Source organism: Cervus canadensis, chromosome 21 (genome assembly GCF_019320065.1).
Source record: "Cervus canadensis isolate Bull #8, Minnesota chromosome 21, ASM1932006v1, whole genome shotgun sequence".
Classification (NCBI taxonomy): Eukaryota; Metazoa; Chordata; class Mammalia; order Artiodactyla; family Cervidae; genus Cervus; species Cervus canadensis.
This window is the reverse complement of record NC_057406.1, coordinates 7,739,094-7,762,521: the sequence shown is the minus strand read 5'-3', so window position 1 is coordinate 7,762,521 and position 23,428 is coordinate 7,739,094. Positions and strand designations below refer to the sequence as shown.

General features: G+C 40.9%; 1 protein-coding gene and 1 non-coding gene across 2 annotated transcripts in view; one reads left to right on the top strand and one right to left on the bottom strand.

Annotated features, from left to right (window-relative positions):
- Positions 1-23,428, bottom strand: part of SLC25A17 (solute carrier family 25 member 17) — a 44,454-nt gene that overhangs the window by 9,784 nt on the left and 11,242 nt on the right. Inside the window, exons 2-4 of the mRNA XM_043440801.1 lie at positions 17,281-17,341; positions 15,425-15,491; positions 13,846-13,997 (exon numbers count right to left, since the gene is read on the bottom strand). Coding sequence (XP_043296736.1) covers positions 13,846-13,997; positions 15,425-15,491; positions 17,281-17,341 — 280 coding nt within the window. The remainder of the gene's footprint in view (positions 1-13,845; positions 13,998-15,424; positions 15,492-17,280; positions 17,342-23,428) is intronic.
- On the top strand, positions 19,518-19,621 carry LOC122424104. Its single transcript, XR_006264302.1, has one exon. It is a non-coding gene; the product is annotated as a U6 spliceosomal RNA (small nuclear RNA).

Here is a 23,428-nt window from a genome sequence, read left to right as displayed (position 1 = left end):
TCACAAGCTTCTGTGGGTACTGTAGTGGAAACACCTTTCGAAACAAACGAAACAGGCCGCCCATTAAAGAAATCTTTGGAAATCAAAATTCCCTTCATGTTCTATTCGAGAAGTAGGCACACACAGAACAGGTCAGAGGAAATGCAGCCAAGATTAAGATTTAGTTATTATTTAGAATTCTGCTTACATTATTCCCCTTACCAACATGAGCTGAAAGACTGAGAGGATTCTAAGGAAAATGTCAAGTAAATGCATCATATCATTTAAAGAAGAGAATATATAAGTCCTTGTAAGAACATTCTGTACTTCAAAGCTTTTTATCTGAGAAGATCTTTGTTCATCCTCTAAGCCAAATAGATGGAGGGGTTATTTTTTAACTACTTTCATTTTATGAATTCTGAGAAAACACTTGAGGATCCAAACTTTACTGAAAACTTGCACTAAAAATAAGCAAGCAAAGGATGTTTTTCTGTGGAGGAAAAACCAGCTGCAAAAGAATATGATGAGTGATTTCAGCTCTTACTAAGGCACGATGGGTATGGCTGCAGGATAAAGAAAGCTGTCTGCTTATTTATGTGTAGAAAATTTCACCAATTCCAAGTGTGGCCGTTATTTCAGCTCTAAGATGAGAATACCAATACTTTACCTACTTAAGAACAGGAGATCATTCTCTTTCCAGTTCAAGTGATACTATTTTTTCTTTTTTCATAAAAAATCATTTACAGGAAAACACAATCAAAATTAAGAGATGAAGAATAGCAACTGAACATACTAAAACCATTCACTGATTCAGGGATAATTGGAACACAGCTATTTACTTCTGAAATCTCGAAAACAAAGTTTTATTAGCAGTGAGTCTCCTGAGTTAAGGACATAAAACAAAACCAGAGAACACTAATTGGGTGCACTTCTGGGGAACACGTACAAAGACCGCGGAGACAAGAAAATGGCAGACCAAGGTCACCAACCTAAGAGTCTGGCTCCCTACAAAGAAATGTGACTTGATACACTGCAGGACCAAGCCTGCCTTACCAGATTTAAAGCCTAAAGGCAGGAAATTAATTTCAACTGTCACAACAATGATAATACCATTGGCACTCAAAAAGAGTTATTGACAAAAATTCCAATTTCATAAAAATGGCAAGTATCGGTCCTTGGCTAAGAGGAGACTCTGCCTTGGACCCGCCGGTATAATAAACTGCACTCCACTATCTGTACTGTCTTTCTGAGTGAGTTTGTCTTCCGGAAAGCATGGCTATAACATTTGGTGCGTTGGCCGGGAAACTCCTCACTTTGAGGAGACAGGTCTCATTTGAGGCCACCCCGAGGCTTTGTAGCTTGAATCTCCTAGAGGGGGGAAGGCGCTTCGCCCCTCTGGAAGGATTCTGCTTTTCAACGCCTGGACCTTTCACGTCAGTAGGTAGTGGACGGCAGCAGGGGAACTGAGCACTCAGGTGAGGAAGAACCCACCCAGCAGGGTGGAAGAGGGGGCCTGATCACCCCCCTGGGAGGGACTAGAAGGAGCGGGGACCCACAGGAGCCTGGAATAGGCAGGCGGCGATTGCTTGGTACACAGGTCGATGAGCGTGCTAGGGTCTAGGAAGGAAATTTGTGAAGGTCATTTAGGAGGTGTGTCCACGCCGTCTTGGGGAAGATTATTACCAAGCGATCGCCAGGGGATTTTTAGGATAGGAAACTGGTCCTTGTATGCTCGTATTCTGCCCTCCCCCAGGAGGTGTCCTGTCTGCTGTGAAATTCTTGACCCCCTCGGACTTGTTAGGCTAGAAGGAGGGGGATAGAGAAGTGAGTATGAATTGGCTTTTCTGGAGATGGCCTGGGACATGGGATATTTAACCCATCTGTGTTTTCATCCGCACCTGATCAAGCCCACCAAGGCAGAATGGACTTTAAGGGAGAAACAGTCTTGGACCGTGTGATGTTCTGGTTCAGCTGTGCTGACCGGCAGGTGAAGACACCCTGATCCCTCTTCTCCCTCTGGGATCTGGCAGGTAAGGCTCTTCTCACTCCAATTAGGAAGGAGGCAGAATGGCAATTTAAGTGTCACTGAGTGGAAATATCAGAAGTACATAGGGTACTGAGAACTTCGTAGACAGAACGAAAAGGAAAAGTAGAAGAAGGTCTGAGAAGGTAAGCAAGATGGGGGGAAGTGAATCTAAGGCAACTGTATTGGAGTGAAAAATTTAAAGAAGGGATTAGGAGGAGACTATGGGGTGAAGATGAAGCCTAACTGCCTCCACATACTCTGTGAGGTCGAATGGCCCCCTATGGGAGCAGGATGGCCACCAGAGAACACCGTGAACTTAAAAATAGTGGAAGCAATCTATACAGTAGTCACAGGAGAGCCAGGACACCTGGATCGATATCCATCTATTGACTCATGGCTAGGGTTAGCTTGAGACCCTCCTACTTGGATAAGGTTCTGTATCCAGAAGGGAAAGGGAAAAATATTAATGGCAGAAAAATTGACTGATAAAAAAGGAAATTCTACAGGATTTGGACGGGGATGACCTGACCCCTCCCCCATGCTGGATAATGACGCGCCTGCCTCCCAGTGCTTCACCAGGACCGGAGGCCGCCTTAATGCCCGATCCAGGGCCAGGCGAAGTTTCTGCAACAGCCACTGCTCCTCCGCCAGCTTTCCCAGAGTTCGTAGAGCCGCCGTTTGGGCAGGCTCCGATCCCGGTGACAGAAGCCTCTGGCCAACACTTCCAGGATTCGGCTCCAACCAAACCATCCAAGCTATACCCGCCTCTCCCGGTGAGTACTGACAAGAAGGGGAGGGAGACGTTGGAATTAAGCAGAGACCGCGCTCTGCCCGACAGCCGGAGGGAATAAAAGAGAACAGACAAGAGACTTACAGTGCTAGCTGCTGCTCTGGAAAAGTCTATCTCGGGCCCTCCAGAAAACCTCATCTGCCCCAGGGACAGGACAGTCCTTCAACCGGTCCCAAGGGAGGCCCTGGGCCCGTTACAGCCAAACCAGTGTGCCAAGTGCCAAGGTTTTGGCCACTGGAAGGATGAATGCCCTAAGGCAAGGAAGGAAGAGAAAGCTCCCGCAGTTGTGGGGCTTGCTGACTTGGAAATTAACTAGGGCTGCCAGGGCTCAGAGATATCAGGTCCCTGAGAGCCCATGGGAACTGTAAAATGGGGGACCAAAACATTGACTTCATGGTGGATACAGGAGCAGAACTGTCGGTAGTAACAAAACCTGTGGCACCTCTGTCCACAAAGACTACCGCTGTAACTGGGGTATCGGGAGAAGAGATGATTAAATCGTTTTGCCAGCCCAGAAAATGTCAGATGGGGGGGGCGGGCACCAAGGGATTCATGAATTCCTCTACATTCCTGAGTGCCCAGTACCCCTGTTGGGAAGAGACTTGCTCTCCAAACTAGGAGCACAAGTGACTTTCTCCCCTGAGGAGAGGCCCACCTTCTGGACGGTCTCTATGACTTATTTGCCCTCTCTCTCAATACCAACCCAAGATGAGTGGAGGTTGCATGAGCCTCTGAAGGCAGAACCGGGTGGGCCAGAAGAGCATGAGGGAGCTAACTCAATTATTCCCTGAGGTCTGGGTGGAAGACAACTGCCACTCCCCCCAGGCTGGCTAAACATCACGCCCCAGTGATAATAGAACTCAAACTTGGGGAACAGATTCATGAGTTTACACTTGGTGACCAAGTATGGGTCAAAGATTGGAAACATGATTTGCTAGCCCTTTGTGAAAGGGCCCTTATGTTATTCTAACTACCCCTACTGCAGTTAAAGTTGCAGGTATTGTCCCTTGATCCATCACACCAGAGCGAAGAAGGCATACCACGCTGACCCGGAGGACGCCGAGTGGACCACCCAGAAGGACCCCACTGACCCACGGGAAACCAAGATCATTCTGAGGAGGAAGAAGAAAACGAGGTCCCGGACGAGCCCTCTACAGGATGGAGCTGGGTAAACGGCTCCTGCTGCTCGGCCTCACCAATGCAATTCTGAACTTGGGTATGTGGGGCTATGCCCCTGTCAGTAATGGACAGACTCCCCGGTGGGTATCGCCACTCCATTATGGGGACTTTAACAACAGAAAGGAACTTTCCTCTCTCTCACCAACCATAACCTTTCTTTGCTCTCCTGGTGTAAGAAGAAGCCATCAATGGGCCAGGGACATAGGGTTACATTTAACATGAACACCAGCCTTATGGAGATAACAAAGGCTTATACCTCATATGTGAAACTTAAAGAGGAAAAGGGCTCCCTTACAAAAGGGGGACAGGCCTCCCGGTACCTTGAGCAATACTACCAGTTCTGGGAAGAATATTTCTGGATGACTCCTGAGAAAGGACAGTTGATTGCCCCTGCTACTATTTGCTGGGAACAAAAAGAACAGAAAGTTGGATTTGAAGACCGTCCCCGAGACCCAAAAGAATTGTTATTTGTGCCCTGAACAATGTAAACAAATCTTGGAAGTTACCTATCACCCCAATCAGTCTGCTCAGTGGCTCGGTTCCTACTGGCCTGGAATCCGCTGGGTAGCCCCCAATGGGACCCAGTGGCTCTGTGGGCTTAACTTATGGCCATGGTTACCAGTTGGCTGGGTGGGGCATTGCACATTAGGATTTGCTTTCGCCCATGGCAGAATTAAGCCTAGCCTGCACCAGCCTCCAGTAAACCTGCCTTATCTGCATGCAAGATGGACACGATCCGTGTTCCAATGGTATGACTATCTTGCTGCCTTGTTTGTACCCTCTGTAGGGACAACGGATATCATGGTTAAGGTAGAGGCCTTAACTAATTTCACTAAACAGGCCCTCTTAGACAGTACTAAAGCCATTCAAGCTTTGAACGAAGAACAGATTCAGATGAGGAAGGCAATAATTCAAAATAGGATGGCATTAGACATACTCACAGCAGCCCAAGGAGGGACTTGCACCATAATTAAAGTTGAATGTTGTGTGTACATCCCTGACCTGTCTGGAAATGTATCTACTGCCTTGGAGGATATGCAAAATCAAGTGAAAGCCATGTCTAATGAACTGTTGTCATAGTAATCTTGATCATACTGCTTTGTGGGCCCTGCTTCCTACAATGCCTTGTGAATTTTGTAACCCAGAGGTTGACAGCATTCTCTCATGTGGGTGGCAGGAGGGCTAAGGTACAATATATCTCAATAAATGATGCTCGTTATGGAAACTAAGAGCATCAAGAGGGGGGAATGAAGAAGGAATTCATAGGGCCTGGACTCCATCTCAGGCCTTTCCGTGCTGGTCATGTGCGGCCACCTCTCCAATGGACTCTGAGCTCAGTGCTTAGCACCTGTGGGAATGACAATGGAGGGATAAGACCCCCCTCTGGGCAAGGGACTCTTGAAGATCACATCCAGGTTACTCGCTGCCTAAGAGAAAACAGACACTAATCACCCCTGCCTCCAGACAGTATCTATCGGAATGTAACCACAGGCTTACCAGTTATTAACTGGTTGGAATATAACCACGGGCTTATTGATTATTAACTGTTTGAACACAGAACATGTGAATGATGGGGTTATTATTGTGATTGTATTTACCCTTCCTTTGTAAGCCTCAGGGGATTTGGGCTGGTGGGTTTGGACACATACACATGGGGTATAAAAGATTTTCACAAATGCTGGTCGGGGTCTTTGGCTAAGAGGAGACTCTGCCTTGGACCCGCCGGTGTAATAAACTGCACTCCACTATCAAAAAAAAAAAAAAAAAAGGCAAGTATCTTCATTTATGTTATCTATAAGGTTCTGTTCTCAAATTCTTCCCCAGGGTATTAAGCTACCTGGGCTTTCTCCTGTGAAAATACAATAAATAATAACAAGCCTAAGTTTCTAGCAGAAATGTAACAACAATAGTACTTGTGCCTAGTTCTCCCAGGCGATGATGTAACTCATTCCTACAGTGATTGTAATACAATGACTAGGTTTACAGCAGGAAGAGAAAAAAGATGTTCCAATTGTTGTAAAAGCTCGTAAAAATGCGCAGGCACTGGGGAATTCCCTGGTGGTCCAGTGGTTAGGACTCGGTGCTTCCACTGAGGGGGCAGGGGTTCAATTCCTGGTCAGGGAACTAAGATACCACAAGCCCCACAGTGCAAAACAAACAAACAAACAGAAATTTGTAGGCATTAATATATAAAAACACGTTATGAGGAGAAGTTTAAAACTCACAACAGTAATTTCCAAGGAATCCCCTACCTTCAGAAAAAGAGAGGACCTATAATCAAAGAATCTCAGAATCATTAAGGACTATAAAAACCATTTAATCGAGGGTCTCTCCACTGTGCCACTATTGGCATCTGGGGCGGGGCAGGGGTGCAGAAGTATAGGGTGCTGAGCGGCGTCTCTGGCCCTCTAGCCACTAGACACCAGTAGCATCCTCTGGTTGTGACAACCAGAAATATCTCCAGACACAGTCGCATGTTCCCTATGGATCCACTGACCTAATCCCGTCACCAGGTGGACTGGTGATTATTCGCTTTATTTTTGAAAACCTCAAAAGACAGGAATTCACCATCACCCCGAAAAGCCTATTCTTTCCAAGAGTGGTTAGAAATTTTATTCTTATTGGTATTAAATCTACCTTCTTTAAACAAGTGGAAACATATAAAACTAGCCAGTAGATGTTTTTTACCTGAGATATGAATTGAAGAGTAAAAAGTTAGTCTGTCACTAAGTTGTGTCTGACTTTTTGCAAGCCCACAGACTGTAGCCCGCCAGGCTCCTCTGCCCATGGGATTCTCCAGGCAAGAATACTGGAGTAGGTTGCCATTTTCTTCTCTAGGGGATCTTCCTGTCCCAGGGATAGAACTCGAGTCTCTTGCATTGGCACTGATCCCCACCAGGGAAGCCCAATTAGCAATTCTTAAGTGACTTTACGTGTATTTTAGGAGAAGTAAATGTTTATGACCTGCAAGTAAGTCACCTATGGTTTGCTCATCAAATATGTATTGTGTGTCTAGTATTGGGTTGGCAAAAAAATTCATTTGGGTTTTTCCATACGATGTTATGTGCTAAATAGGTGGTGATGATACAACAGGTACATAAAAAGTGAAAATCTCTGTCCTTGTGAAGCTTATGTTCTAATGGTGTAAGGATAAATAAGGAAAATATGTAGTATGTCAGAGGATAAAGTTAAGGAGAAAATTTAAGCAGAAAAGGGGGATAGAGTTTTGGTGGTAGAAAGGGACTCCATTTTAGACAGTGTGGCCATTAAGGGAAAGACTTTACAGGAGGTGAGGGAGCAAACCACGCAGGAACCAGGAAGAGAAAAAAGCTTCAGGTTCACGGGCCTTGAGGCAGAAGTATTCTGGGAGAGTTCAGGGAGAAGAGGCCGATGTGGCTACAGTGGTGTGAGAGGCAAGGATAGGCGGGGAGGACAAACTGGGCTTTGGAGGACAGGTGAGGACTCTGGCTTTTATTCTGAGTGAGAAGGGAAGCAATTGGAGGCCTGTGAATAGAAGAAGAATACAATCCCGTCTATGTTTTAGCATGATCACACCTGCTGTTGTGTTGAACACATATTGAAGGGGACAAAGAAGGAAGCAGGCCATCAGTTAGGAGACTCTGAGGGTAATCCTGGCAAGATTCAATGGTGGTTTGGACTCAGGTGGTACGAGTAGGGGAAAGGGGCTAACTGCTAGATACCATATGAAGAAACAGAAAACAGGATCCGTTCATGGACTGGGGGTGGGGTCAGAGAGACAGAAGATGAATTCAAGACTTTTGGTAGGGCAACTAGAAGATGAGAGTTGCCACTTAGGAAAATGGGGAAGACCGCAGTCCTTTGAATTGACTTAAACAACATTTAAAATTTAATTCTTTCAACATTTAATCAGCACCTTCTGTGTATCAGCCACTGCATTAAGGTACTAGAGATGCAGAGATTTTTTTATAAAAGTAATTTCTGCCTTTAAGGAGGGTCTAGTAAAAGATAAAAGACAAACATGCAGACTGCTGTTCTCCAGTAGAGGAAGCACTTAGAGGTATGCACTGAGTTGAATGCAGAGGGTGGGCACCTAACCCAGAACAAAACCTGGGGGTGGTGGGTATGAGGAACAGGGAAGGCTTCCTGAAGAGGAGGTGGTGTGAGCGGAGAATAAAAGGATGAATAGGAGTTAACGAGACAAAAAAAAGCAGTAAGACTGCTTCAGGCTGACAACAGCAGCTGGCGAGGAATGAAGTGACTAACAGCCTGGTATGTTCAAGGAATCACGGCCTGGGAGGACAGGCACAGGAAGGCCAAGCTAGGGAAGGAAGCAGTACCACAGCAGATCTGGTATGGGAGACCCTGATCCTGCACGTGTACGAGGCGGGGAGTATCTTCTCTGCTGAGGGTGCTGTGACGTCATCCTATCAGCAGGCGGCAGGGACTGAAGGGTTTGAGGCTGGGCCTAACAATCCGATTCAGACCTCAGAAGAGCAGTTCTCAACCGCTTCTCTGACAAGATGTGCAATAGATGATGTTCACAATCCACGCAGACCCGTGGGTTCTAACTGTATGCCAATTCCATTCTTTTCTCACACTCTCAAGAAAACAGTTCAGAATGTATTAATAAATGAATGAGAATGACATTAACACAGCGGGATCTCTTTTAACCAGTTCCACATAGTGGACTCACCAGATAAACCTGTGTTCCTCTTTCCCTTTATGGACATTCTGACAGAGGCCACGGCGCACTGCCTCCTGCGGCCTGGAGGCTACGCTCTAGCGTGCCCATGCTCTTTTTACTTCCATCCCACGGGGGTCGAGGCTTACCGAGAGTGAATTACGCCTTTTTTCAAACCTGTTTATGTTGGTCATATCTGTTACAGTAGACAAAGCATTTATAGGCATGGGTTATTGTGGCTCAGCTGGTAAAGAATCCGCCTGCAGTACAGAAGACCTGGGTTCGATCCCTGGGTTGAGAAGATCCCCTGGAGAAGGAAAAGGCTACCCACTCCAGTATTCTGACCTGGAGAATTCCATGGACCTTAAAGTCCATGGGGTCACAGAGTCGGACACGACTGAGCGACTTTCACTTTCATACCAGAAAAAAAGCACAAAACTCCCATCAATGAGTGGATATGCCTTGGCCATACAGAAAATTAGAGAAGTATATATTCACATATCTTAGGTTAAAATAAAATACTTAAGGCACATGGGCCATTTATGACACTCCCTACTTCTACTGACTTTTTAAAAGCTAACCACCCTACCACTCTGGGCTAGCTGTTTTAGGTGTGGGAGAATCTACTGTAACTGTAAATTGTGTCAGAGTCAGAAAGGAAATCAGCAGAGTACAGTGAGAGCATGTAGGGCTTCCCTGGTTGGCTCAGACGGTAAAGAAGCCGCCTGCACTGGGAGAGACCTAGGTTCGATCCCTGGATTGGGATCCCCTGGAGAAGGGAACAGCCAGCCACTCCAGTATTCTGGCCTAGAGAAGTCCATGGACTGTAGAGTCCATGAGGTCACAGAGTCAGACACGACTGAGCGACTTTCACTTCACAGTGAGAGAATGTAACAAGGGGTGGTGTGTGCCTGGTGTATAATGGGAAGCCAGACACAGCAAACAAACAGTTCTGGACAACCAAAAGGGAGAAGATTTCATCATATATTTCATAAAATAGTAGTTTCATGGAAAGTTACCTAAGTTAGTCCCTGACAGTGAGCCATAACCTTTTCAATGTAAATATATATGGAAACTAATATAATAATATAATCAAGGTATTACAAACATTTGGTCTTAAGAATAAAAGATCATACCACACTGCCATCTGTTGCAGTTATATAAAAAAGAAGATTCCCTCTCTATAGGCTGGATCTATTCTGATTTTTTTTGTCAGTGAACAAATTTCAAACCTGAGTTCTTCAAATTATAAGTGTCTGAAAACTATTCTTCTAGAAAGGCTACTTGAGCAGAACTGTGCAAAGTGTGTTAGTGAGAAAGATTTGAGAAGCGAGGAGATCATAGCAGAGCAATGGTCCAGGTGAGGGATAATAATACCTGATTTGGAGAAACAGTTATGGACATGGAGAAGAGGGCATGCATTCAAGAGATATTTAAGATACAGACTGGTGGTTCATGAAGCCTGAGCAGACATGGAGGGAAAGAGAGCACTCTCTATGAAGACCTCCAGATTTCTGTCCTGAGTTACCTACTTATTCATTCATTTCCTCAGAGAAAGTGTGTTACACACTCTTTATTTGAAAGCTGGTCTGGCCGAGGTTGGGAGTCTGTGTATGCATGCTCAGTCACTTTCAGTCGTGTCCAATTCTTTGCAACGCTATAGACTGTAGCCCTCCAGGCTCCTCTGTCCATGGGATTCTCAAGGCAAGAATACTGCAGAGGGTTGCCATGCCCTCCTCCAGGAGATCTTCCTCACCCAAGGATCGAACTCAAGCCTCCAGCATTGGCAGGTGGATTCTTTAGCCACTGAGCTACCTGGGAAGCCCCAGGGTTGGGTGTGAGGGTAGTCAAAAGGTAAAAATTTCCAGTTATAAAATAAATAAGTCATGGGGATATAATGTACAACAGGGTGACTATACTTAATAAAATTGTACTGTATATTTAAAAGTTTATGACAATAAACCTTAAAACTTCTCACCACAAGAAAAGAAAGAAATTCGTAAGTATGTGTGATGATGGATGTTAACCAGATTTGTTGCAGTGTTAATTTCACAATATACACAAATACAGAATCATTATGTTGTACACCTGAAATTAATATATGTCAATTATATCTCAATTTAAAAAAAGAAAGTTGGTTCAAGGGACAGTTTATTATATAAATATCAACTAAAGACTAAAATAAGACTATTAAGCATAGTCTTAAAATAAGACTATTAAGAAAGGCTCAGAGACCAAATAAAAAATAGCAGTGGTCTCATACAGGTGAAGAGGAAAAAATGGGGACCATGAATACTCTTGGCCTGGTTACTATTTTTCAGTCAAATCATTTTCATGTCAATTGGACATTTACATTATTCAGTTGTGCAGCTTCCAAATCTGTAATTTTTCAAAGAATATATCAAAAAGTGAGTCCACAAAATACGAACATTAAATGGACATTTAAATAAATTAATTGAAATACAAACTAAATGGATAAGCACACACACAAAAGGACACAGATCTACTTTTTCCCATCTCTTTAATAAAACTCTGATTAATTTCAACAAATTAGTTATTCAGCAAATATTTATTGAGCTCCTACTACAAGTTAGGAATTGTTCTTACTGAAAATTTAGCAAGGGAGGGGGAATATATATATATAACAATATATATGTATATGAATATATATGTATATATATAATAACTAAAGTGAAAGTGAAAGTAGCTCAGTCGTATCCGACCCTTTGCGACTCCAGGGACTATACAGTCCATGGAATTCCCTAGGCCAGAATACTGGAGTGGGTAGCCTTTCCCTTCTCCAGGGGATCTTCCCAACCCAGGGATTGGACCCAGGTCTCCCGCATTGCGGGTGGATTCTTTACCAGCTGAGCCAGAAGGGAAGCCCATATAATAACTAAACATAGATATATAATTGCAGTATATATTATCTTACATATGTAATATATCTTACACATATGGAGTATACATGAGATACTGCTCTATATCTTATAGTGCTCACATTCCCCTAAGAAGAAACAGACAGTAAATATTCACAATATCAGGTTAATGGCTTTCCAGTTCTTCTGAAACCTCAGGTGACAAGGATCCGGAGACTTCTAAAGTCGGGCTCCTTAACTCTCCAACTTACTGCTCGTGTTCCTATACTCACTTTACTCACTCACTCAATTACAGAGCTCACTGTTCTAAACAAGGTCCTATATACTCTCAATTCCCTCCATCGGGAAACCGTCACCACTTATCTCCAAGTGCTACTAATTCTGCCAAGGCTCAGTTCAAGAGCCACTGCTTTCTATATGCAGATACCTCCCAGCCAAAAGCGACCCTCTTCCTCCTATGAACCCCAGAGGTATTAACAACTATGATGATACTGACTGCGCTGAGATGTGCACTAAGATCTCTGTCACACCTGATGAAACGCTTTCACACTCAGGGTGGGCTTCACGGGCGTGCAACCCTGTCTCGTGCTTGGTGTAACGCTTCACTGTCAACCATCTGGGAGTGCTTAATAAATTGTGAACAAGGAGTCCTGCATTTTCAGTTTACACTGGACCCTGCAAATTATGTAGCCAGTCCTGTTCACGTTATACATCTCAGTCCAAAAAACAAAACAAACAAACAAAAACCCCCAGAAAATAAGCAGGAAAGGTACTGTAATTTTCATTTTTTAAAAAAGAGATCTTAATGTCCATAAATTCCAGGTACAGGCTGCTAAACAGGGATAACTGACCCTCTTCTCCAGATTAAGAAGATAAAAACAAGCCAAGTTAGCTCAGGAATAAAATTTTGTGTATACGGTCAACTGATCTTTACAAGGGTGCCAAGACTACTCAATGGGGTAATGGACAGTCTAGTCACATCAACAAATGATGTTAAGAAAACAGGATATTCACACACAAAAGAATGAAGTTGAATCCTTATCTGACACCACACACAGAAAGTAACTTTAAACTGATTAAAGACTTAAAACTATGTTACTCCAAGATGAAAATTAGGAGAAAAGCTTTCATGGCATTAAGCTTAGCAATGACTTCTTGGACATGACACCTAAAGAACAGGCAAAAAAGGAAAAATAAGCAAATGGCATAAGATCAAACTTAAAAACTTTTGAGCACCAAATGACATAACCAACAGAGTGAAAGGCAACCCACAGAATGGGAGAAAATATGTGTAAATCATCTATCTGATAAGGGGCTAGTATCCAGAATATATAAAGAATACTTATAGCTCAACAACAAAAAATCAAATAACTCAAAAAATGAGCAAAAGATTTGAATAAACATTTCTCCAAAGATGCTTCAGCATCAGATGAAAAGACGATCAACATCACTATCATCAGAAAAATGCGTATCAAAACCACAGTGAAATATTATTTCGCTCTCATTAGGATCAAAAAAAAAAAAGACAAAACAACAAGTGTTGATGAGGATGTGGAGAAACTGGAACCAACTGCTGGTGGGATTATGAAATAGTGCAACCACTGTGGAAACAGTACAGTAGTTCTTCTCAAAATTATAAAAAGAATTACCATATAATCCAGGAATCTCACTTCTTGGAATATATCCAAAAGAACTGAAAGCAGGGACTCAGAGAGATTCATACAACCCATGCTCACGGCAGCAAATATGCACAGTAATCAGAAGGCAGAAACAACCCGGATGTCCGTCAGGAGTGAGTGGATAAACGAAGCGTGGTATACACACACAACAGAGTGTCATCCGCCCTTACAGAACGGGGACATCCCGTTACATCCTACAGTATGAATGAACCTTGAGTATACATCGTTCTGAGTGAAATAAGTCAAAAAAGAAAGACAAGTACTGCGCGATTCCACTTACATGAGGCATTGAAAGTAGTCAAATTCATACAAACAGAAAGCGGAATTGTGGTTACTAGGGCTGGGGGGAGGATGCAAAGGGGAATTGTTTAATGGGTTTAGAGCTTCTTATTTGTAAGATGAAAATGTTATAGGGATCTGTTTCACAATAATGTGAATAAACCTACTACTGAAATGTACACTTAAAAATTATTAAAACGGTAAACTTTATGTTATGCATTTTTACTATACACACACACAGAGTCAAGTTAGAAAACTAATTACATTCTTTGTAGTATTACTGTGTGTTAAAATAACCTCTTAGAGGGTACATGAGATACAATATAAACAATAAAATATAAAAACACCTTATATTCAGAAAACTTAGTTACCTGCAACAAATCCAACAACCAGATCTTTTCCAGTAGTAGAATGCTGACCTTTGACCCAGACTGCTTTGAGGCTATTAAAAGTGTAGAAATATACAAAATTGGAGCAGCAGAGACTGGAGATAACTGGAAACCACCCTCGATATGGTGCCAGGCTAGGAGAAGAACACAATAAGCAAAGTAAAGATGTGGGACAGAAGCCTCTAGAAAAGGCTGATCGTCATTCACATATTCTCAAAGTTCATTCCTATACCAAAATGTACTCCAAACTGTACACATATCCTACCTTCTGAGGCTGCCCAAGAAATCTTTTCTAGCATTAATGATACCAGGAAACAACATACATTCAATGACTGATTTACTGATCCCCCCCACCTTGATTTCCTTTAGAAATTACTATAAAAAATTAGAGACAATTTCCTCATGACTGTTAGTTAATATAGCATCATTCACACTTTATTACAGGGCAAGAACATTTAAAATTAAGTAAATACAGAACAGCAATGATGGGGGACACAAGGGGCCAGGAACCAGGCTGCAGGGGCTCACGCTGCCACAGCTGGGACAATCTGACCACCAACACAACCAAGCAATCAACTGGAAACCACTGCATTTTGAGTCTCTAAAATACTAAATTAAGGATTTCCTCATAGACTGCTTACAGTTGCAAAAGAGGAAAAATAAAATTATTCAGTGGTTAACTCAAATCTAAGAAATCATAATTAACCAGTAAAGGGCAAGTGGACAAAACCTGACTCTAGATGGGACATCCCAAGAAGGACACAATTTCACCTACATGTTATCCTGCCCAAGAATGCACAGATTCAGGCTAACCATGAAGAAACATAAGGCAAACTTAAAATGAGAAACATTTTATTTAAGGAAAATTAAGGGGAGAAGGTCCACACTCTGAAAATGTCAGTCATAGGGGTAAGGGGCTTGATGTATGTTATATAACTTACTTACAAATAATTCTGAAAAAAACTTGTGTGTGTTGTGTGTACATGTCTGTGTAGTAAAGCAAGAAGGATGGGGTGGGGGGAGAGGGAAGGAGAAAGCATGAGCAGAAATGGAAAAAACAAATAGTAAAGAAAGTATCAAAAAAAAAAAGAAAGTATCAAGAAAAAAAAGTATCAACAACAGGTCAATGTGGGTAAAGTACATACTGATATTCTTTGTATTAACAGTATTTTAGCTTTGCAACTTTTTGTAAATTTGAAATTATTTCCAAATTAAAAGCTTTTTTTGTTTTTTTTTTTAAAGTTTTTTAAAAGATACATTTCCTGGTCTAAATGTATCTGATAGGAATGAGTCAAACAGCTATTACCTCCTTCAATTTACTATACATAAAACAAAGCACATGTTTCATGTTAAGTCTCTGTGATCAAGAATTAAAATGGCCAACCACAGAACTTTAAGGAAGTGAAAATAACTATGTAGTTAAGAGTCAGGCAATTACAAATTCACAACACAACGAGGCTACGAGAAATGGATAGAAAGTGAGCAGAGACGTGATAGAGGCCCAGGAATCTCCCAGCGAGCTGCTCCATCTGACAAAGACGAACGAGACAGCAGTACTCACAGGCCTTCTTCTTTAATGATCTCCAGGAGCACCATGTGTGTTGTTTTGGACTTTCTTTTCTCATCAACTACAAGATCAAAGAGTTTAAAGATAAATCCTTTGAGAATTGTTATCTTCAGCATCAGCAAGTTTCACTGAAAGGCCACTGACCTCACCTGAGCAATCTTGCAATCTTTGGGCTCCCTAGTTTGCCTCAGAATTCAGTGATTCTCCTGTGTTCCCATGGGCTAAATTCTCAACTGCTGATTCCCTGGGTTTTAACTATTATTCATGAACCATAAAACATTTTAATTCAATACCTGATTTTCAAAGTAAAAGATGTAACAGGAGAAATTTATTTTTTATATTTCATAGGGCTCTTCTGTTGGTTTTTCTTCAAAGTTATATATTCTCATTTTTATCTTAATATCTTATAAAGTAGAGAGGAAATAAATTACCGTTTCCCTTTTAGAGAAGAGGTTACAGACATAACACTGTGGAGGACACATGTGGGAGGCAGCAGAGCCAGGATTAAAATTCAAGCTTCCAAAATATTAGCCTTGGGCTCTGTTTCCTATTCTAAAAAAAATAAAAGGTCTCAAAAGGAGAACTCTGCCTTTCTTGGCATTCTCAATGAAAACAAAACCTACTTCAATTAATTTCAAATTTCCTACCCATATCTGAATATTTTGAAAATCTAAAAATGGGAAAATGAACCAATTACTTAAGAAAATTGGTACCTGCATAGCTCATGAAATGACAAATTAGGAAACACTGCACAAGGCATCTGACGATAACCATCAAAATTACAAATATTCACACTTTGAGCCAACAACCCCACTTCTGGGGATTTATCCCACAGAACTTACAGAAACAAAATGACATATGAACAAGTCTATTTGACAAAAGAGGAGAAATAATCCAAGAATCTCTAATAGTGGAGGGGTACACAGGTTATGTTGCAGCCATGCCGTGGACCACTCTACAGCCAGAAGAAAGAATCAAGAAGCCCCCAGTAAGCTGATTTGGAAGGCATCCAAAAAATGCACGATATGGAATAGTAAGAAAAGTATGCTTCTTGAATAAGAAAGAGAAAATTGAGAATACATATCATTTGCTTGTTAGTCCATAAAGACTCTCAGGGCTATCTGAGAGACTAACAAAAGATATTATCTATAGGGGAGAGAAAAGGAGGCAGACTAGAGTGAAATTTTTTTCACTGTACTATCTATCTTTTTATGTATTTTAGGTTTTGAATCATGTAAAAGTACTACCTGCCCAAAATATCTAAAATTAATTAAACAGTAGTCATGAAGGATTTTAACACAGCAATTAGTTTATTCAAAGCTAATCTTACTTTTATCTCTTAATGTAACTTTGGGCATAGGTTTATAATTTCAAGTTGAAAAATACTGAGGAAAAAACAAGTAGAATTTATAAAGTGAAATGAGGGGAGGGTGCCTAGAACTCCAAGCCTAGATGAGCAATGATAATGATATGTGGGTCCATGTTTCCTATTCTCTGTTCTCTTTCCAGAAAATCTACTCCTAGTTAAAAAAAAAAAAAAAACAACTTGACATTCTGCCTTTGAAAAGTCATACTGTTTATCAGAACGAACTGTAATGATTCAAAATGACTAATGCAAACCCACTCAGGTCTCTCAGATTAGAAAACAGCTGAGGCTATGACTCATTCACAAACACCTCTCTGTTAATTAGGAAATAGCAATGATGACCAGTCTTTAAAGTCAGTGAAAATGGACAACAGCAGATACTAATGAAACAGAATATCCTTATGTTAATTTAGAATTTAGTAGAGAAATAAGTTTGCTTCCTGACATCAAATGAACAGGAATATGATGACAATAAGATACTCACCTTGAAGTCGAAGTCGAGCTGTATCCAAGGGAAAAAATACTGTCATTGCTGTCATGCTTCCCTGAAAAGTTTGAAAAGCCTTTAGCCATTATGGTATCACAAAAATAATGAGCCACGACTTTTAAATGAACATAAGTTTGTTGCTATCAATGGGTCAAATCAAATTTTCAGTGAACAAATATACAGATTATTTTAATCTACTGGGATCATTATTGTTCAAACTTCTATTAGTTACATACTTGAACAGACAGAAGAAAATTTTTTTTTATATTGAAAAAGAAAATGTAATGGGTCCCTGGAGATGACAAACTTAGGGATTTTCAACCTTGGATACATGTCAAGATAGCAGGTAAATGGATTTTTAACCTTTCATTGGTCAGTTACTGCTCCTATGCTCTCCTCTGATAACCCAAGAAACCAAAAAATCTAGTAATCAGATACATATTTCTATACTCTCTGCTTAATAATATATTCACCACTAAGTAAAAGAGGGTTAAGGATCATATTGTTCTTTAAAATAGCTCTGTCTGCTTGTGTGTTAAATAAAAGAGGGATAATATCTTTGCTAAAAATTCTATAAATAATTCATCCAAGAGAATCCAATGACAAAAATTATCAGTGGGGAAAAATAAGAAGCCAATAACCAGTCTTTTCATTCATAAAGCCCTATGACAGACAAAAACCAGAAGCATACAGTTAGGGATAAAATCATATGCATGAAATCCCCAGGTGGGTTTATGGTTATCAACCTAGATGCAGACCCCTCTGGTGTATATTCTCGGGCATAAGATCAAGTTTGAGGCTACTGATCTAATAATGGTAACACAGAATATTTTTATCATGACAACAATGCAAAACTAAGTCAACTTTAAAGATAAGAACAAAAATGTGCTAAGTCTCTTATCTATTTATAGATGAGCCTGTCTGACAAGGGAGAACACTGTATTGTCCTATTAGTTACTGTTAGAAACTCAGATTAAATGTTATTACCCCCAGCCATCAGGTCCTCTGTGTTCCCACAGCACTTGATTATGTCTCAGAGCACTCAGGCTGCAGTGAAATCTCACTCTTCCACCAGACTGTGAGAACATCTATTTATCTCTGAATAGCATCTATTCTTAAACGTTTATTAAATTCAATCTACTTTCAGCTATTTATGCTATTCTGACGGCTCCCACATAAATGATCTTTCCTAATAAGAACTAGGTAATATTTAATGTTTTAAGTAACTCTGGATCTGTAAAGGTATACAGTCTACAAATCTATTCTCCTGGCATCCTTGCTCACCTTACAAGCAATTTCCAAGAAAAACGGGGGCTGGAAAGCTGGTGAACACTTATCAAGGTCAGTTTACTTCCTATCACGCTGCAATAGATCATCTATGCAGGGTATTACATACACAGGGCAGCTCCAGACAGAAAAGTCCTGCCTGGAAACTACTTCTCAAACGATTGGATCACCCCCATCCCTCTTCCCTGTCGGCTTTAAATAGACACCTGAGGTTTTTTAACTTAGAAGACCCTGCCCTGTGTGTGTGCTAAGTCGCTCCAGTCATGTCCAACTCTTTGTGACCCTATGGACTGTAGCCCACCAGGCTCCTCTGTCTATGGGATTCTCCAGCCAAGAATACTGAAGTGGGTTGCCATGGCCTCCTCCAATCTTGAAATCTTACAGTACATCTTGTACCGAAATACAGAGAACAGGCAGTCCAAAGAGCTCAAAGGTCTATTACCTCCTCAAGGACTAGCATAAAAAACTCACATCTATAAAATTAAAAAACACTTTAAAAATATATTAGTACTGGAAAGACTGGATCCAGATGGTAAACTGAAAACCCATCACTGCTTCCTCTGCATTCCAATCACTAATATGAGAAAGAAGATTTATAATATAAAAGTGCTTTGTAGAAAAACAAAAAGGAATCTAATTGGTGGGTTAGAAATTAAAAGGACAACAGAGTAAGGCTGTTTTCAAAGAAGAAACCACAAACCAAAATGCACAGAACGTAGACAGAGCAGGCAGAACAATAGCCCCCTGAAAGATTCTAACCCACAGTTACCTGTGAACATGCTACATTACATGGCAGGTCACTTTGCCAATCAGCTGATCTTAAAATAGAGAGATTATTCTGTATTATCTGAGTGGGCCCAACGAAGGTCTTTAAAAGTAGAAGAGGAGGTAGGAGTGAGGCAATAGAGGGCTCAGCCCATTATTGCTGGCTTTAAGGCGCATAAAGGGTGCTTGCTTTGGCAGCACATATACTAAAGTCGGAATGATACAGAGATTAGCACTGCCCCTGCGCATGGATGACACACAGACTCCTAAAGCATTCCATTTTTTTTTTTTAAAGATGGACAAAGGAGCCACTAGCCAAGAAATGTGGGCAGTGTCTAAAAGCCAAAAAAAGCAAAGAAATGGATTTTCTCCTCGGGCCTCCAGAAAGGAACACACTGACATCTTAATTTTAGCTCAGTGGGCTGTGTATCTAACTTCTGATCTGCTTGATTGTTCTAAACCATTCAATCTGGTAGCCTGTGATTAATAATAAAAGTACAGCTGTATCCAGCTACAAATAAACTTAATATCTATGAGAAAGTATATTGCAAATGATAAGGGTAAATTGAGAACATAGCTATTCGGTACTTTGGGGACTTGCTGTATTTGTCCCCTCACCAAGCAAACACACAGACGACTGTTTTCATAAGCAGCTATTACCTGAAGGAAAATTCTACACATGAAAGTCTTATGTTAAGCTACAGTCTTATGATTTTTTCAGAAATTTGAATTAAATTCCACTTTTCATAAATAGTGTTTTTTTTTTCTCTAGGACTGTCTTCTCACTTACATAAAATTAGACAGCACAAAATACTGAGAAGATAACTACACAAGTACAATACTGTTCTGCCAGAGAGGCATATAAATCAACCCATTATCTGAGTCCCACAGAATTCTAACCATCTGAGTGGGAGTTCTGCTGTTGACAACAATTACAATTTAAAAGACTCTTATTTCCCGAGAAACAACCTTCTTTTAACTCACCAAAACCAAACATTTTGAGTCACAAAATTCTACCATCCCTTTCTGGCATTTAACCATTTGGTACTGGGAAAACAAATTAATTTCTACACCACATTGGCACCTGGAGGTGGAAAAGCCCTTACAGGTCACCTAGCACTGCAGACACTTTCCCTGCAGACCAAGGAGCCTGAGCCAGGGTTGATAAGTTGTTGTTTAGTTGCTAAGTCATGTCCGACTCTTTTGCGACTCTATGGACTGTAGCCGGCCAGGTTCCTCTGTCCATGGGATTCTCCAGGCAAGAATACTGGAGCAGGTTGCCATTTCTTTCTCCAGGGGATCTTCCTGACACACAGGGATTGAACCCAAGTCTCTCGCACTGTGGGCAGATTCTTTACCACTGAGCCACCACGGGGATCACAGCATCACTAAGAGGTCTGCTGAAAGCCAGTGGGGCAGAGGCAGCCAGAACCCAGGTCTCCTGAGCTCCAGGCTCTACTGCTCACTGTTCGACCTCAGTTCTCAATCTTTTTTTCAATCAAGACATAAACAACTTTGCATTTTTCTCTTCTACTTGTAAAAGTGTACAGGTATACACAATACTAACCCACACACACAAGTGGGAAATTCTTAACAGGGATTATATAGGGAGAGGGATTAACACCTCCCGTGGGATGTATCTCTGTGTAATTATTATTTTTAAACAATAAGCATGTGTTGGCTTTAGTTTGGAAATGAGGAGAAGGAAAAAAAAAGACATCAGAATACAAGAGAATACTACAGTGTAGAGATTCTCAAAGCAATGGGCTGGGGGATCCTTGAAAGTCCCCTAACCCTTTCCGGGGGTCTGCAGGATCAAAGCTGTTTTCACAAAATACTACTGCATAATTCCGTTTTTTTGGCCTTTTTAAATTCTCGTTTTCTCAGTGTGTAGTGAAGTTTTCCAGAGGTTCTGTGATGTATAATACTATAACAGACTGAATGCAGAAGCATATAAAAGGATCCAGCTATCTTCTATTAAGTATTAGAGAGATTTGCAAAAATACAAAACAATGCCACTCTTCTTACTAATGGGGGAAAAATACGGTTTTAAAAATGCTATGTATGTTAACATGTAACAGGCTTAATATTTTTAGCAGATAAGTATCTTTATGATTTCCCAGCTTTAATTTCTAGAACAATAAATATTGAAAGTTATTATCAAATAAGTAAAACCTCTTCAGAGTCTGCAATAATTCTTAAGAGTATAAAGAAATTATGAGACCAGATAGTTTTGAGAACTTCTGTTATAAACATGCCATTAAATATGAAAAATAGTACATTATTAACAAACAATTATTGAACAAACACATCACTTCTAATATCCTTTTCAGCTGATGATATACCCATGTAACATAAGAAATTGAAAACATCACAAACTTTTGGGTTGGACACTACCCTTTCCACGAAACTCTACAAAAGGCAAATAACTCTAGGAAAAATAAATATAGCCTATAATTAATACCTTAGGGGAATCATTTATTAGAGGCTTGGGTTTGTTTGGCTTTTTTTTTTTTAAGTAACAGAGATACTAGATGAGAAAAACATCCAATAGAATGCTGAAAGGAAAACCAAGTGCAAGTCTGGAAGTGACCTGAACATCCTGGAAATTCAAAGGCTATTACTGTCAGAATACAGATAGCACAACCAAGAAGGGAATGAAAGTCTTGGGGTAAGTAGAGGTCAAGTCAAAGGCTTCTGCTGAGTATATTAAAGACTATTCTAGTGACTGACTGGACAGATGTGGGGAGAGGAAGTGGCATTTCAAGGACAACCCCCAGGTTTCTGGCTTAAAAAAAAAAACCAGTGAGAGTGTAGTCATGAACTCAGATGGTAAATACTGCAGGAGGAGCAACTTTGGGAAAAGCATATTGAGTTTGGCTTTTGCATTAAAAGTGAATGAAGTCACTCAGTCATATCTGACTCTGCGACCCCATGGACTGTAGCCTGCCAGGCTTCTCCGTCCATGGAATTTTCCTGGCAAGGATACTGCAGTGGGTTGCCATTTCCTTCTCTAAGGGATCTTCCCGACCCAGGAATCGATGCCAAGTTTCATGCACTGCAGGCAGACTCTTTACCACCTGAGCCACCAAGGAAGCCCAATGTTTCAGAGCCAGAAATCGAACCAGGGTCTCCTGCATTGCAGGTGCCTTTACCAGCTGAGCTACCATGGAAGCCTGAATTTTAAGTGCCTCAAAGACTTCTACATGAAGATATCCAGTAGGCAGCCAGATCCATCTGGAGTTCCTGAGATTCTGGGACAGAACTGTAGATTTGGAACTTATTGGAATAGAGCATTTTTCTTCATCTTTAAGACAATAATGATTGTACCATGGCTTAACAGATTTTTGTTAGGGGTGGGTGAGATCATTATTTTACCAATATGCGATCATATACTGTTTTATTTTCATAACCAAATTTTCATTCTCAACAAATAACTGAAAACATAAAATGTGGCAGAACATTTTGTGTTTCTATTTTCTATTTTACTGATTCTTCTCTTTATTATCTCCCCTTCCTTTGTGAACTTATATCCTTATCTAAAATCTTGAGATGGATGCTTAGCTCATTGGTTTTAGGTCTTTCTTCTTTTCCAAACTTGATTTTAAAAGTTACTCCTTTCCCTCTAGGTATTTTAGCTGTACCTGACAGCTTTCCTTTTCTTTACAACTCAGTGGTTTTTTCAGATATTCACAAAGTTGCACAACATTCACCACTAGCTAACTCCAGAACATTTTTATCACCTTAAAAGAAAACCCATTCCCATTAGCAGTCATTCTCCAGTTTCTCTTCCTCTCACACGCTGGCTACCACTAACCTATTTTCTGTCTCTCTTTTGCCTAGTCTATACATTTCATGTAAATGGAACCAAATGACACATGATTTTTTGACTGGCTTCTTTGGAGGTTCCTTCATGCTACAGAATCAGAACTTCATTCTCTATTGTGGTTGAAAAATATTCTATTATATGGATAAATCACCTTCTGCTTACCCTTTCATCAGCTGGTAATTTGGGTTATTTCCACTTTTTGGCTTTATGAATAATGCTGCTACGAACATTTGTATACAATGTTTTACATGGATATGTCTTTAA